General features: G+C 37.5%; 5 protein-coding genes across 5 annotated transcripts; 3 read left to right on the top strand and 2 right to left on the bottom strand.

Annotated features, from left to right (window-relative positions):
• Window positions 1-671: 671 nt before the first annotated feature.
• Window positions 672-3,959, top strand: RO3G_10070 (uncharacterized protein; the record flags this gene model as incomplete). The annotated part of the gene is made up of 1 exon (XM_067664655.1): window positions 672-3,959. One exon carries the CDS (start codon window positions 672-674, stop codon window positions 3,957-3,959), a length of 3,288 nt encoding a protein of 1,095 aa, XP_067520756.1.
• Window positions 3,960-4,197: 238 nt separating this feature from the next.
• Window positions 4,198-4,743, bottom strand: RO3G_10069 (uncharacterized protein; the record flags this gene model as incomplete). The annotated part of the gene is made up of 3 exons (XM_067664654.1): window positions 4,198-4,275; window positions 4,369-4,454; window positions 4,539-4,743. 3 exons carry the CDS (start codon window positions 4,741-4,743, stop codon window positions 4,198-4,200), a joined length of 369 nt encoding a protein of 122 aa, XP_067520755.1.
• A 2,020-nt stretch (window positions 4,744-6,763) lies between these two features.
• RO3G_10068 (uncharacterized protein) lies at window positions 6,764-8,491 on the top strand (the record flags this gene model as incomplete). The annotated part of the gene is made up of 6 exons (XM_067664653.1): window positions 6,764-7,042; window positions 7,126-7,639; window positions 7,689-8,056; window positions 8,114-8,265; window positions 8,321-8,358; window positions 8,466-8,491. 6 exons carry the CDS (start codon window positions 6,764-6,766, stop codon window positions 8,489-8,491), a joined length of 1,377 nt encoding a protein of 458 aa, XP_067520754.1.
• A 2,211-nt stretch (window positions 8,492-10,702) lies between these two features.
• Window positions 10,703-11,235, bottom strand: RO3G_10067 (uncharacterized protein; the record flags this gene model as incomplete). The annotated part of the gene is made up of 2 exons (XM_067664652.1): window positions 10,703-10,852; window positions 11,140-11,235. The coding sequence occupies 2 exons, from the start codon at window positions 11,233-11,235 to the stop codon at window positions 10,703-10,705; spliced, it is 246 nt and encodes an 81-aa protein (XP_067520753.1).
• Window positions 11,236-12,437: 1,202 nt separating this feature from the next.
• On the top strand, window positions 12,438-13,613 carry RO3G_10066 (DNA repair protein RAD51; the record flags this gene model as incomplete). Its single annotated transcript, XM_067664651.1, has 4 exons — window positions 12,438-12,503; window positions 12,562-12,706; window positions 12,765-12,875; window positions 12,934-13,613. 4 exons carry the CDS (start codon window positions 12,438-12,440, stop codon window positions 13,611-13,613), a joined length of 1,002 nt encoding a protein of 333 aa, XP_067520752.1.
• Window positions 13,614-13,964: the final 351 nt, after the last annotated feature.

Here is a 13,964-nt window from a genome sequence, read left to right as displayed (position 1 = left end):
TTAACCCCCCGGATATACCTCAACAAACAAATTCAATTAACTTTCGAATTGCTACTCTCAACTGCCGCAGTCTTGCCAAGACGGCTGATGTATCAGTTCGAAACCATTTCATTCGTTATCTTCGTACGCGTTCTCTTGATATCTTAGCGCTTCAAGAAACTCATGCATCGACTATTTCATTGCAAGACACCTTCCATCTTCAATTTCAAGCAACTGACAGTTTATGGACTCCACACTGTGGTCTAATTTGCCTTTCTCCATTGCTGTCCTTTTCGGATACCAGATTTAGTGTTTGTGGTCGAGTCATTACTACCTTGGTCTCACATACGCAGGATGCCTTTGAACCTATATACGTCACAGTGATTTATGTTCCCGCAACACGTCGTGATCGCTTCGTTTTTCTAGATTCGCTGGCTCAAAATCGAACACCACTGCTACCAGATGTCTCATCCAGGCATCTTGTCCTTGGCGATTTCAATTACACATATGCAACCCATATTTCTTCTGCAGTTCCCCGTCAGGCACCTCCTTCTTGGCTATCATATATCGATCACCTCTTTCAGGATTGTGTTTCTGACAAAGATTGTGCTCCTCAAGTGACATTTTCTAGAGGTACGTCTAGATCTTGTATCGATTACATCTTTGGCACTCCAGACCTCTATGACTGCAAAATGTCCTCAAATGTTTCTTTCATTCAACCATCTTGGTCAGATCACTTCCTAGTCACATCCTATTTTGCTCTTCGGGCTCCTGTGCATTCCACTGTTCTTGGTAAAGGCCAGTGGCGGGCCCACCCACGATTGGCTTCTTCAGAAGCCTTTCGAAACCTTGTTTCAAGCACTATCACTACCACCATGATTTCCTTTGACCTAAGTCTCACTCCTCAAGAAAAATGGGATATGGTGAAATCAACCATTGCACAAGTAGCTAAATCATTTTCTCGTCGCTCTGCGTTTAATCTTACCAAATCTGAGTCCCTTTTACACCGCAAAAGGGCTAGGATAACAAAACGCCTTGCTTCAAATCCTGAGCTGTTGTCATCCCTTACGCCACAACTATCAATTGTCGAGAGTCAGCTTGCATCCCTACAACAGTACCATGCGGAGACGTTAGCCCTAAGGGCAGGCATTCGTTGGAGGGAACAAGGTGAAATCTCAGCAGGCTACTTGAAGCGCTCAGTCGCACAACGCCAGACCCGTCAGATCATGAAACAGTTGATTCATCCAACTACTGGAGCACTATGTTCCACTTCCAACGAAATGTTAGATGCTGCTGTCCAATTCTACAGTAACTTGTATTCTCCTGAACCGATTGATAATACTGCCATTGACGATCTGCTTTCGGCCATTCCAGACTCTCTCCGTCTCTCCGATTCAAATCAACGTTTCTTGACAAACAGCTTCACCTACGATGATTTAATTGAAGGGGTCTCCCGTTGTCCTCGCCGTAGCAGTCCTGGTCTGGATGGGTTACCTTATGAAATACTTCACCTCATTTTCATACATCCTGCCTCCAAAGACCTTGTGCTCCAAGTATACAATGATGCATTATCAAAGGGAGTTTTCCCATCTTCATGGTTCAGCACCTCAGTTTCTCTCCTTCCGAAGAAAGGTGACCTAAAGGATCTCAAAAACTGGCGCCCAATTTCTCTGATAAATGCCGATGCGAAGGTTTTTACTAGGCTGCTCAACTCTCGCATTATCAAATGTGCTCAGAAATTAGTCACACCATATCAAGCAGGATTTCTGAGAGGCCGTTTCATTGCTGATAATGGGTTGCTTATGAAATTGATCATGGAGCATGCACGGCTCACATCTTCAGACTCAGTTGGATTATTACTTGACCAAGAGAAAGCGTACGATCGAGTGCACCCTTCTTATCTATGTAAAGTCCTCCATCACTTTGGCTTCCCCCCATCAATCGTTCAGAGCTTGTCAACCCTATTCTTCAATACCGGTTTACATATCAACGTAAATGGCTTTCTCTCTACTCCTGTCCTCCAGCATCGTGGGCTCAGACAAGGAGATCCTATCTCACCTATTCTCTTCAACTTGGCCTTTGAGCCTCTCCTACGGCGTATTTTGTCTGACCCACATTTCTCCGGCTTTCAACTTCCAAAGTCTGTTTGTTCTCCCCCACACATACATTCAATCTCCTCAGTAAAATTGTTAGCCTACGCGGACGACATTGTTTGCTTTCTTAAGAACCCACAAGATCTCACAGCTTTACAACACCATATTCATTTGTATTCCAAGGCCTCTAATGCGAAGGTAAATTTCAACAAAACTGAAGCCTTTGCACTTTCTGGTTCTCGCTCTTGCTATCATCGCATTTGGAGAACTCCTCTTCTGCAACAACAAATACATTCTTGGCATGACAGTTCGTCGAGTCAACCCATCATTTACTTGGGATTCCCGCTACACTCTTCAATCGCCCAACGTGATGCTTATTTAACCTCACTTTTATCCCGACTTGAAACAAGCTTTCAATTACACTCTCATCGTTCTCTCTCATTTCGTGGTCGAGTGACAATCCTGAACTCCCTAATTCTCTCCAAATTGTGGCATGTTCTGCGTATCCTTTCTGTGCCAAAAAGGTTCTTTCTCAAGCTACAATCGCAAATTTCTGGCTTTGTCTCGGCAAAACAAACTCCGCGCATTAGCTTTGAAACGATGTGCTTTCCTCGAAATAAAGGGGGCTTGGGTGTCCTTAACCCGCCACTCCAACAAAGTGCACTACAGCTTCGATGGTTACTACCACTTCTACATGATTTTCCTTGCTCCCCTACCTCTGACTTCTGGAATCACCACTCACTGAAATCTTCCGTCGTCTTACCTCTCTTGGCTGACTTCCTTTTATCCCATCTCCTGCCTACCGAATCACGGGAACCCATTCAAACTGATTATCGGCAAGCTTTCGTGTTTAAACAACTACGCCCTAGAAAGCTAATCCAGTCACTAGATGGCGTTTTCTCTCTGTTCTTTCGTGCGGTCGACAATTTGCCTCATATCTTCGACAAAGTGGTAATTAACCCTCAAACAGCTCTTTGTCTCACTCTAGGCGATGTTTCTGTACCATCATCTTCTTGTCCGTTACCAAGTTCAATGGCTCGTTTATTGTGCTCTAGTGTGTACATGACTGATCCTATTTCTGGGAGGTTACGACCTAGATCTGCTCGTGAAATCTCTCTACACCCATACCTCACAAAACGCTTTCTTAAATGGGTCCGATCTGATCATATGAAGCTTTATCCTTTTTTTGTCCGGGCTTTCTTGCGTCCCAGCTCATCGTTCATCCCGGTTGCTCACACCCATATCGACATGTCTCCTTTCCTGGTAGCCTTGTCCTTGACTCCAAAACCCGGTGATCAACTGCGCCTCACATCTAAACGGTACCGTCGTCTATGTAGTCCTCCGGTGTCTTCTTCGACCCTCTACCCTGATCTTCCCCCATCAAAATGGCTTCTTCTATGGCGCTTCCCCCTCCGAGCACAAAGTCGCAACATATGGTACAGGTTAATCCATAATAAACTGCCTTGTCGGTCGAACCTTTACCTGCCATCTAAACTATGCCCTGTTTGCAAGAACCTGGAAGAAACACCTTCCCATTTCCTCTTTGACTGTCCTCAAAAGCTTGCCGTTTGGTCTCTTCTCTGGGATTCACAGTTTGAACAGCCGTTTTCGAAATATTCGCTACGTCGTGCACTGTTCCTCCTAGATTTCCCTAAATGTCGCCCTGATACGGTCCATGCTCCCTCTGTTTTCATTAGTACCATCTTGTTGGCTATATGGCGCAATCACTGGGCATTTATTTTTGATCATCGTCCTTTCCTTACGGATGTCACCATACGCTGTGTTAATCAACTCTTGTCCGTTTCTCTCCAAGAATCGCTATTATCAAGTGGGATTTCTCCTCTGCCTCTTCCACATTTACAGTTATCGGATCTTTCATCTTGTTGACTGCCATTAAACTGTATATGCTTAACTCTATAAATACAAAACCAAGAAAAAAACAATTCAAAATTTAAAAAACCCATATCAAAAACAATTTCACGTGCCATCATTATCTGTCACTTAATAAAAACCCGAGCTCATAGCTCCTTATATAAAAAAAAAATTCTCAAGGTTTTTTTCAAAGACAATGATCAAAGGATGAAGCTGAGTATCTTACTTATCCCCCACAGTCTACTAGCGTAAATTAGGAGCAGTCTTTTGCACTTTGAGGAGTCAAGGCATCAGTACCATCAAAATATCGTCTCTTAACATCGTATTTCACCTTTGATCAAAATTCTTTTATAGGTTTAAGAAATGGTAAGTGCGGTGGAAGGTAAACACATTTGTAGCCTCTTTCCTCAATGAACTCTCTCACAGTGACACTCCTACAGAGTAGAGCATTGTTTATAATGATATAATAACCATTCATTCCATGTTTGTCTAGCGTATTCACTAAGTTACCTAAGTAGCTTAGAAAATAATTGGTTCTCGTGCCTATTTTTGCTCTAATAGCTATAGTCTTTCCGTCAGTTTTTCTCTTTTTACTTCCAGTTACAATAACAGGCTCCCTTAAAGAAGTATTAATAACATCTTGGCTAGAAACATCACTAATAATGGTGGATATAGTCCCTTTGTTCTTTGTAACTGCAGTTTTTGCTAGTTCGCCTACCTTTGACCAACCACTGGTGCGACTAATACTTAGATTGAAACCAGACTTATCGATAAATACACAGTTTTTCTCAAAACACATTTCACAATCAGATAGTCATAATTCAATAGCAGTTTTTTTCTTTTACTTTAGTATGTCACTTTCCCTTAATTCAATATTTCGCCATTATTCTCTCATCATGTCACTTGTACCTGCCTCTTAACGAAAATAACTTGAGTTAATGCGGCGTAACCAATAAAAATCCTTTTTTTTTTTAAAAAAAAAGTATAAAATGTGAAAGACCCCATCCTTTAGCTGCCGATGGCCGATATCAAGCGCAGTCGTTGTATCCATTGTCACCTTAGCTGTTTATCTTGTGGAAAACCTAAACCTTGTCCTAGACACCCTCACAAACGACTTACAAAACACATTCCATCCATTGCTTGAATAGGCATCAGTGTCTACAAATGCTGGCAACTATTGTAGATCCATTGTCGTTCCTTTTGAACAGTTTGCCTACTCGTCGATCTTGGTCCTACTCTAGTGTGACTTTCTGGTTCCCTCGCTGGCTGATTATATATACTATCCTTCATGAACTTAAGCTCTTATGTCTTGATAAGATACCTCCACCGCCATTTAACCCAGAGCAAAGACTCCTTGATTGGTTTCCACGATTATAACCAGTTCTTTACTTTTTCCCTACTTACTCCCTCCCTTTTCCCTTTTCCCCTTGAGGGTTTTTAGATTCTTTAACCTAATTTGATCTGGCCAAGATGATACGATACTTTAAGGTATCACGCGCCCATTGTAGTCACTTGAAATTTTTATAAACAAATTATCTTGTTTAAACGTACAACCTGTTTCGTATTATCCTTGTCATTTTGAACAACAGTCACCAAGCGATTGATTTTTGTGATTAATGCAGACAAATTGCAAAAGAAAGGATCTAGAAACTGAGAAAATTGAGATAATCACCTCTTTGGAGTTCATTGATAGTTGCAATACATTACACATCATGTCAAATTACATGTTATTAAAATTTCGCTTTTAATCAGTTCAAAAAGGCAATTTATTTAGAAATAAACGATTTTTATATGAATTCAATGATGTACAACCTCGCCATCTTGTACACGATACTTTGGCGACTGCTTTGTTTGCTTGTTTTGTGTATAAAAATGATACAAGTTGTAAACTCCCATCATTGTTCCAAATAAAAGGGCAAAAGCTATGGATGCCGGGATCAAGAATAACAAATTAAAGCCTATGACTGTAGAGACACTTGCGGCCCACAGTCCACTGAAAAATGTAACAATGACAAGAAGTATAGTTGCACTGAACAAGAGAAATATAGCTATCGGAACAGCTGATATGCAGCTAAAAATATAAATCCCAATTCTCAAGCTTTCACTATTGAAAATGTTAATATGGAAGAAAATGAAGGTCAATAAGAATTCCTTACAATTCCCAAATAGATTCGCATATTGTCTTTAGTGCATCACAAAAGCTTAAGGATAAAGCGTAAAGGGTCAATGTATAACTCTTTACAGATTCCATCCTTTCAGATGATTGTGTAACGGTTACAGGCATTGTTTATGAAAAAGAAATAGAAAGCAAAAGGAATGACGTTTATTTCATTCCTCTAATAAAAATTTATGCTAATTCGTCACTTTGGGGTGGCGTTAGAAAAAATTAGCTTTTATTTGACAACTGAAAGTTTCTCTTTTTTTTTTTTTTTTTTTTTTTTTTTTTTCACTTTTCCCTTGTAAAACCCCTCAGCTTTTCAAATAAAGAGAAAGCTCTTAAACTGGGTTTCTTTTTTTTTTTTTACACTATTTCAGAAGGTAAATACTTATCATTGATTCTTTTTATCTTAATGTCAACTTCCTGTTATAAAAAGTCTTCTTATTTCAAAAATCAATGTCTTTTGATAATTCGCCAAAGACTGAACCTTCACCTCCCAGTTATTTTGAGGCAAGTAATAATAATAAAAGTTTCTAGAAATAAAGAATAAATAAAATTTATATAACACTCATGCTAGTCAAATGCTTGTAACCAACGTACCTCTAAAGCAGCTTCGTCTTCTATAAAATCTAGTTTACTCTTTTGTTCAAATATACCAAAGATGTCTAATAAAATTACTCCGTTACAAAAATTGGACCCAACTCTTCCCACACGACTGCCCGCTCCTCCTCGTCGACAGACCACAAGTGATTATTCATCCAAGGAAGGCCAATTAACACCACCTTCTTCACCTAGAAAGACACGATATTCATCGATTGCTGCAAAGCAACAAACAACAAACGATTATCAGGAACTGAATGATCTTTCGATATCATCCATAAAGACTGATGCGAATAAAAAGGACTCCTTAGTTCCTTTTATTAATGCATCAACAAAAGCGGTAAGAAGAGAAAGAGATATAATTAATTGAAAATGGACCCTTTTTTTATTTTTCTTCTTTTTTCTTTTAATTTTTCCCTTTAGGTTTCATTGGATCCACTTGATGAATCAATGAAAACTACCAAAACATTAAATAACACTAGGCTTCCAATACCTATTCCAAAGAAACCATCAGGCATACTCAAATGTAAAAATAACACTTGCAGTGAATGTGAAACACAAACAATTGAAGAAATGGTCACAACCAATAAGGATCAGATGTCTACAAAGCTTCGAAAACCAGAAATATTTGCCTCAAAATCAATCAAAGGCTCACCTCGTCTCACCGTTTGCCCTCCAAGCGACATCCTCCAGGAACAGATTGTAAAAGAGCGTGAGAATTCTACAAAGCTAAGCGCCAGTTTAATATCTGCTCAGGGCGTGATCAGTCAGCCTGACGAAAAGACAATGACATCCAATTCAAACGAATCAAATTGTATGGACAGAATACACGAGAGACTCCAGCTGTATGTAGATAATGAAGAAGTAAGTCACGAGGAACCTGTAAAAATGGGTCAAAAAAGGGAAAGAAGCAGAATAGAAGCTGTTAATGCAAAAAGTGAGTACAAAGGATAGTGATAAGTAGTGTATTTACCAAGCTGTTATAGCCGCTCTTCAACACTTTAAACCATTTCTTTCACCTTTTGAAGAAACGGAAATTTTAAAATATCATTCCATTTATTGTGCTGGTTCCCATGCCAAAAAGCACATGGCAACCACCGATCAAACCCCAAACAACTACGGATACGATGACGAAAATGGAGATTACCAAATCATCATTAGGGACCATTTGAATTACCGCTACGAAATCATTGAAAGTTTAGGTAAAGGATCCTTTGGACAGGTGGTCAAATGTCAAGATATGAAGCCTAAAACAAAAGATAATATTGTCGCTGTCAAAATTATTCGTAACAAAAAGAGGTTTCATGCCCAAGCATTGACGGAGATTAAAATACTAGAGCAATTAATGCAATTGGTAAGTTGCTGGATATTTAAAAGAAAGGATGTGAGAAATTCACATACAGTATAATAGGACCCTTATAACAAACATTTCATTGTAAGAATGTTGGATCATTTTTACTTTAGAGAGCATTTGTGCATTGTATTTGAATGCTTAAATATGAACCTTTTTGAAATTTTGCAAAAGAATTCATATCAAGGATTTAGTATGGCTTTAGTGAAGAGGTAAAAGAATAGATGTAAGGTTTTTTTAAGCATCTAACTTTGGTTTTAACTTTAGATTTGCATATCAATTGTTGACTGCTGTGAAGTTTTTAGGTGAGAACAATATTATACACTGCGATTTGAAACCTGAGGTATACAAAGAGTGTGCCTTGCTAGTGCATAGTTTTGAAGTGACCCCCGGGCTTTTTTTTTATGAATAGAACATTCTACTGAAGCATCCAGATAAAAGTGGGATCCGAGTCATTGACCTTGGAAGCTCATGTTTTGTGAACGAAAAAGGTAAGCTTTCAATACATAGTCAAAAATTAATGTTCTTACATATCTGTTAGTGTACTCATACATTCAAAGCAGATTTTATCGTGCTCCCGAAGTTATATTAGGCATGGAATATGGTTTACCAATAGACATGTGGAGTACTGGCTGCATATTAGCAGAATTGTACACAGGTCGGCCATTGTTCCCAGGAGAAAATGAGCTTGATCAGTTGGCGTGTATCATGCAATTGCTGGGTGTCCCTAACAAGAAGTATTTAGATAGATGCACAAGAAAGAAACAATTTTTTGGTAAGCAAAATATACACTCTTTTTTTTTTAACAAAAATAGCTAAAGAATCTTGTAAGACATGTATGACAGTCCACGAAAATCCATTAATTCTAAAGGAAAAAGAAGAAAACCCAATTCATTAACATTCACAGAAGCTTTAAAAAGATCGAATCATGAAGCTTTTGATAAGGACTTTATAGATTTCATAAGTAAATGTCTTTCTTGGGAGCCGTCGGAAAGAATGACGCCAGAACAAGCACTTAATCATCCTTGGGTGAAAACCACAAAAAGATGATTATATTTATAATGTAGCATCACATCTTCAAGACAATAAATACCCCCCTTCATTCATCCTTCATTATGATTCGTTGAAAAAAATTCAACTCGGGTAAGTTTTTTTCTTTTTAAATTCCTCTGCTATACAGTCAGGCTTATGGAATTTGGCGTTTTCTTAAAAATAATTGGCCTGAAGTCAAAATCCTGTCAGGAGTTAAAACTGGAACTTCCCAATTCGAGATGGAAAAGTGGGAGAAGTACATTTTATTTACAGAGGTCAAAAGGATCTAAACATAGCTTTACGGTCCGACTTCTCCCTCCATATTTATAGCTCTTCCTTTTATCAATATTCAGCAGTGATTGGCTATAAATCAACAATGAAAAGCGTTTTAAACAATGTCACCGAATACTTTTACTTCTTCCTGTTGGTGTCATCTATAAAAAAAGTGATTATTCTCACTACTATTACTGACTTTTATAGAAAAAAATTAGGCTAAATAGTGTTTGGATAAGATGTTCATGTGAGTGATAGAGATAGATATATGGCAAATATTTATAAGGAAGTTATCAATGCTATTGTTTATGAAAAGAAAAGAACAACATTAAAATCATTTTAATTTGAGTGTATGCGTAACAACTGCTTGTTTCCAAGCTAGAATATGTGGTATTTCCTGTACATATTCAACCAGTTTTCTTGGAGATTTGGGGACCTGGATTACGGCGTGTATAGTTCTGAACATCGATTTAATGTATCTAGTTAGCTTCTCAAAATATATAGGATTTTCTGTTAAAAAAAAGGAATGGTAATTGAGCATAAAGTGATTAAAAGATAACCGTAATCTTACTATAGTAACGCATATAGAACGTTTGTTCCGTAGAAGAGGATGATTGAGTATTGATAATTTGCAGCAGTTCCGAGTAGAGTTTCGTTATATCACGTTGTTTTTTACTATTTGGTGTTTTGTCATTACACCCTCCAGAAAATTCAATCAGACCTGCTGAGCAGGACTTGTCGCCAACTTTAAACAATACACCATCCCATTTTGATTTTTCCGAAGTAAAAAACTCATGCTCCAACCAAACTAGCTCAACTACATCATTGTTCGACATAAACAATTGGTTTACGATAAAGATGATAAAGTAGATTGCAGCCGTTCTTTCTAGTATATTTTGATTCAAGGGATTGTTCGGTGAAGATATTAGGTCCAGGCTAGATATGAATAGGTTAGCTATACATAAACATGGATAAGATGATGATTGAAAATACATTACAAATGACGTGTCGTTATTTCGATGAAACCTGTATCAGAATGCCGTATGAATTCGAAACCTTCCTTGAAGCCATTTCCGTATAAAGTTTCTCGAAAAGCCGGCAAAGAAAGGGAGCTCCTTTCAAAATCATTTAAAAGTTGAGAATCATATCCAGACAGAGTTACGGATTCAATACTTGTTGCAGTAGTAATTTAATTAAAGGTCTCGACTGGGATTTCGGATTTAAGCACTTGTACCGCTGATTCAGATGATAGATCAATGGTATTTAGATGTCCAACTCTACTCAGTTTATATAACAGAATGTCAATTATAAAATAATGTACAACCGCTTCATAACAACAAATACTTACTCATCAGAAGTTAAAATAGACATTTGCTTCAGAGCATTATTCACCCCTTTACCCTTAGATTCGTTCTCCTCACTTCCATCATCCACATCTTCATCGTCCTCAGGTTCATCGTCTACATCTTTACCATCCTCATTTGAACGCGAAGCCTATGTCTTTTAAAGTTTAAATGTCACGTCCCTTATTCTACCACTGGATAAGTTTCATAATGACACTAGCCTTCTCAGCAAGAGCTCCGATAGCTTTGTTAGTTAATATATTCAATCTAGTAACTGTTTTTTTGGTTCTCTTTTTCCATTGATCTTCTTAAACTATTTTCAGAACTTTTTTCCCAATACTTTTATATTTTTCCCCAAAATCACAATCATCTTCTCGCGTCTAAAAAAGTGAATGTTGTCAGAACTCTTAGTAAGTGTCAATAAATATTAGCACTAACAGTAAACAAACTGTTCGCGTCTGTGGCAATTTTCATCAACTTATTGCTTTGATTTCTTGAAAGTCTATTGAGAATACTCAAATAATGATTATTCATAGCTCGTTTTGTTCCATGAAAGCTGTTGGCAAAAGTGAAATGGTCTAGTCCTGGATTTGGTGAATTCAGAGATAATTTAAAAATCCTGAGAACTCATAGTCCTTGGACAGACAATTTATTCTCATTTTAGATTGCTTTTCAGGAGCCATTTTGTGATATACCGAAGTTTTTTTTTATCCAGCTCATAAAATTTGAATGGCCATAAAGAATCCTGCTAATTTGAATTTGACAGTTGCTAATTTGTATGTTATGTTTAGTTTCGCTATACGGTGAAGTGATAACAGAAGCCAATTAATAGAAGACTGTAAAAGACTATTAATGTATAATAACAATAAGATTAACAATAACACTAGTTCTCGACTTCAATTGCTTGAACGTGCAGAAATAATATGTTCGGCACCCAAAATTAATTTTAGCGGGAAGAAAGTCTTTTTCTATTACTTGACAACAATAGATATCTTGAAATAACATATTAAAATAAGGTAATTGGGGGAAAATATACAATTGTAAAGAGCATTATGGTGATTTTGATTAATAAAGTAAATGATGTATCAATTGAGTATTCGTTTTCATGTTAATTCTTTTGGTGTTCTTTTCTGTTTAGTGTGCTGGCACATTGGGTGAACAATGCGTCCAGACGGTCTTCTTGATGTATCCTGTGAGGGTAGAAAATAATAGGTAAGGAAAATAATGTCGGTCAATTATGACTTGAGTTCATTCAATTCCCGATGCGGTGAAGCTGATTATTTTCCTTTCCCCTTATTTTCTTTTACATTTTCTTCAATAACGTCTGTTAGAATTATCCAACCACATCGAAAAGCATACCATTAGAATTACCATAAAAAGGATCATCGTTTGAATACAAAATAAGCTTTAAAAATCAAAAAGGATCAAAGGCGACTCCCGACCAAAATATGTCTTCGTCAAATTGGGAAGGTCCGATTTTAATTGGCCAAAAATATCCAAGCTCGTGACAGGATTTTTTCGAAAGCAGATATTTATTTTTGACTTCAGGCCAATTATTTTTAAATTCCGTAAGCCTGACTGTAGTTGCCATGGCAACGCCTTTTCATTTCCCCGCCTTATTACCATTGGTGTTGTAGCAGCATGCTGCGAGGCGCGCAATTTGCAAATTTAAAATTTTTGATTTCGATAATTTTATGATTCTTTTTTCTTTATTACTTTTTATTTTTTAATACTAAATGTCACAATCGCAAGCTTATGACGAAGGAGACTATTCCAACTTTACTCCTATCTCTAAGTTGGAGGTAAACTTATTTGTATTGTCGACTTATATGTATATTCATCATGCTTTTTTTTATGCAGGATATTGGTATATCTGCTTCAGACGTTAAAAAGCTACGAGAAAACGGCTATCATACAGTGGAGGCAGTTGCCTACGCAGCAAAAAAAGCTTTACTGGCAGTTAAAGGTATATCTGAAGCAAAGGCAGATAAACTTCTTGTAGAAGGTACAGTGTTTATTAGTTACATTATGAGGGCCCTTTGCTTATTTTATTTTATCATTAGCTGCCAAACTTGTTAGTCTTGGCTTTACAACAGCTACTGAAGTGCATAAACGTAGACAAGAGGTTATTACGATAACAACAGGATCCAAAGAACTCGACCGTTTATTAGGAGGTTAGTGCCTAAATGGAGTGGTTAGCACGGCGTGATGTTAATTTTTGATGATTATTAGGTGGCATAGAAACAGGATCAATTACTGAAATATTTGGTGAATTCAGAACAGGAAAAAGTCAGCTATGCCATATGTTATCCGTTACTGCGCAGTTGCCATTAGATATGGGTGGTGCTCAAGGAAAATGTTTATTTATTGATACCGAAAACACGTTCCGCCCCAACCGTATATTATCAATCGCACAACGCTATTCTTTAGATGGACAAGACACATTAGATAATATCGCGTACGCTCGAGCATACAATACAGATCATCAAACAACCCTCTTGATTCAAGCTGCGGCCATGATGGCAGAGACTCGATTTGCTGTGCTTATTGTAGATTCAGCCATGGCCTTATATCGTACTGACTATGCCGGTCGTGGTGAGTTGGCAGCTCGTCAAATCCACCTGGCTCAGTTCTTGCGTCAACTTCAACGTTTAGCGGATGAGTTTGGTGTTGCTGTGGTTATTACGAATCAAGTGGTTGCTCAAGTAGATGGTGGTGCATCTATGTTTAACCCAGATCCAAAAAAACCTGCTGGTGGTAATATCATTGCACATGCATCATGTACGCGTCTGTATCTTAAGAAGGGTCGTGGTGAAACAAGAATTTGTAAAGTGTATGATTCTCCTTCCTTGCCTGAAAACGAATGTGTGTTTGCTATTCATGAAGAAGGCATCACGGATGCCGATGAGTAAAAAAAATTACTTTATCCTTCTCTATTCATATCATATTGCATCTCATACAAAAAAAATTATTCGCTTTCTCTTGCTGCTTTGTTAATATTAATTTATATTTGTTCATATGCTAAAAAGATATTTTTATTTTACTTGCTGAAGTTCATAATTTAAAAATAAAAAACTTTTCAACATTTAATTCATGCAGCAATTGTAATTGAAAGCCTGCGATTGATTGTGAACTTAAAAACACGAAAAAAAAAACACAGCTCTGCACATTTAGAATAAACAGGTACGTGACAGGTTATGTAGTATTATTGCTTCATATAACTTCAAAATAACTTTAACACTGTTAAAGAAAAGCATGTACTG

This window comes from Rhizopus delemar, genomic scaffold (assembly GCF_000149305.1).
Source record: "Rhizopus delemar RA 99-880 supercont3.7 genomic scaffold, whole genome shotgun sequence".
Lineage (NCBI taxonomy): Eukaryota > Fungi > Mucoromycota > Mucoromycetes > Mucorales > Rhizopodaceae > Rhizopus > Rhizopus delemar.
The sequence above is the reverse complement of the archived record's forward strand: the minus strand, read 5'-3'. Positions and strand labels throughout refer to the sequence as shown.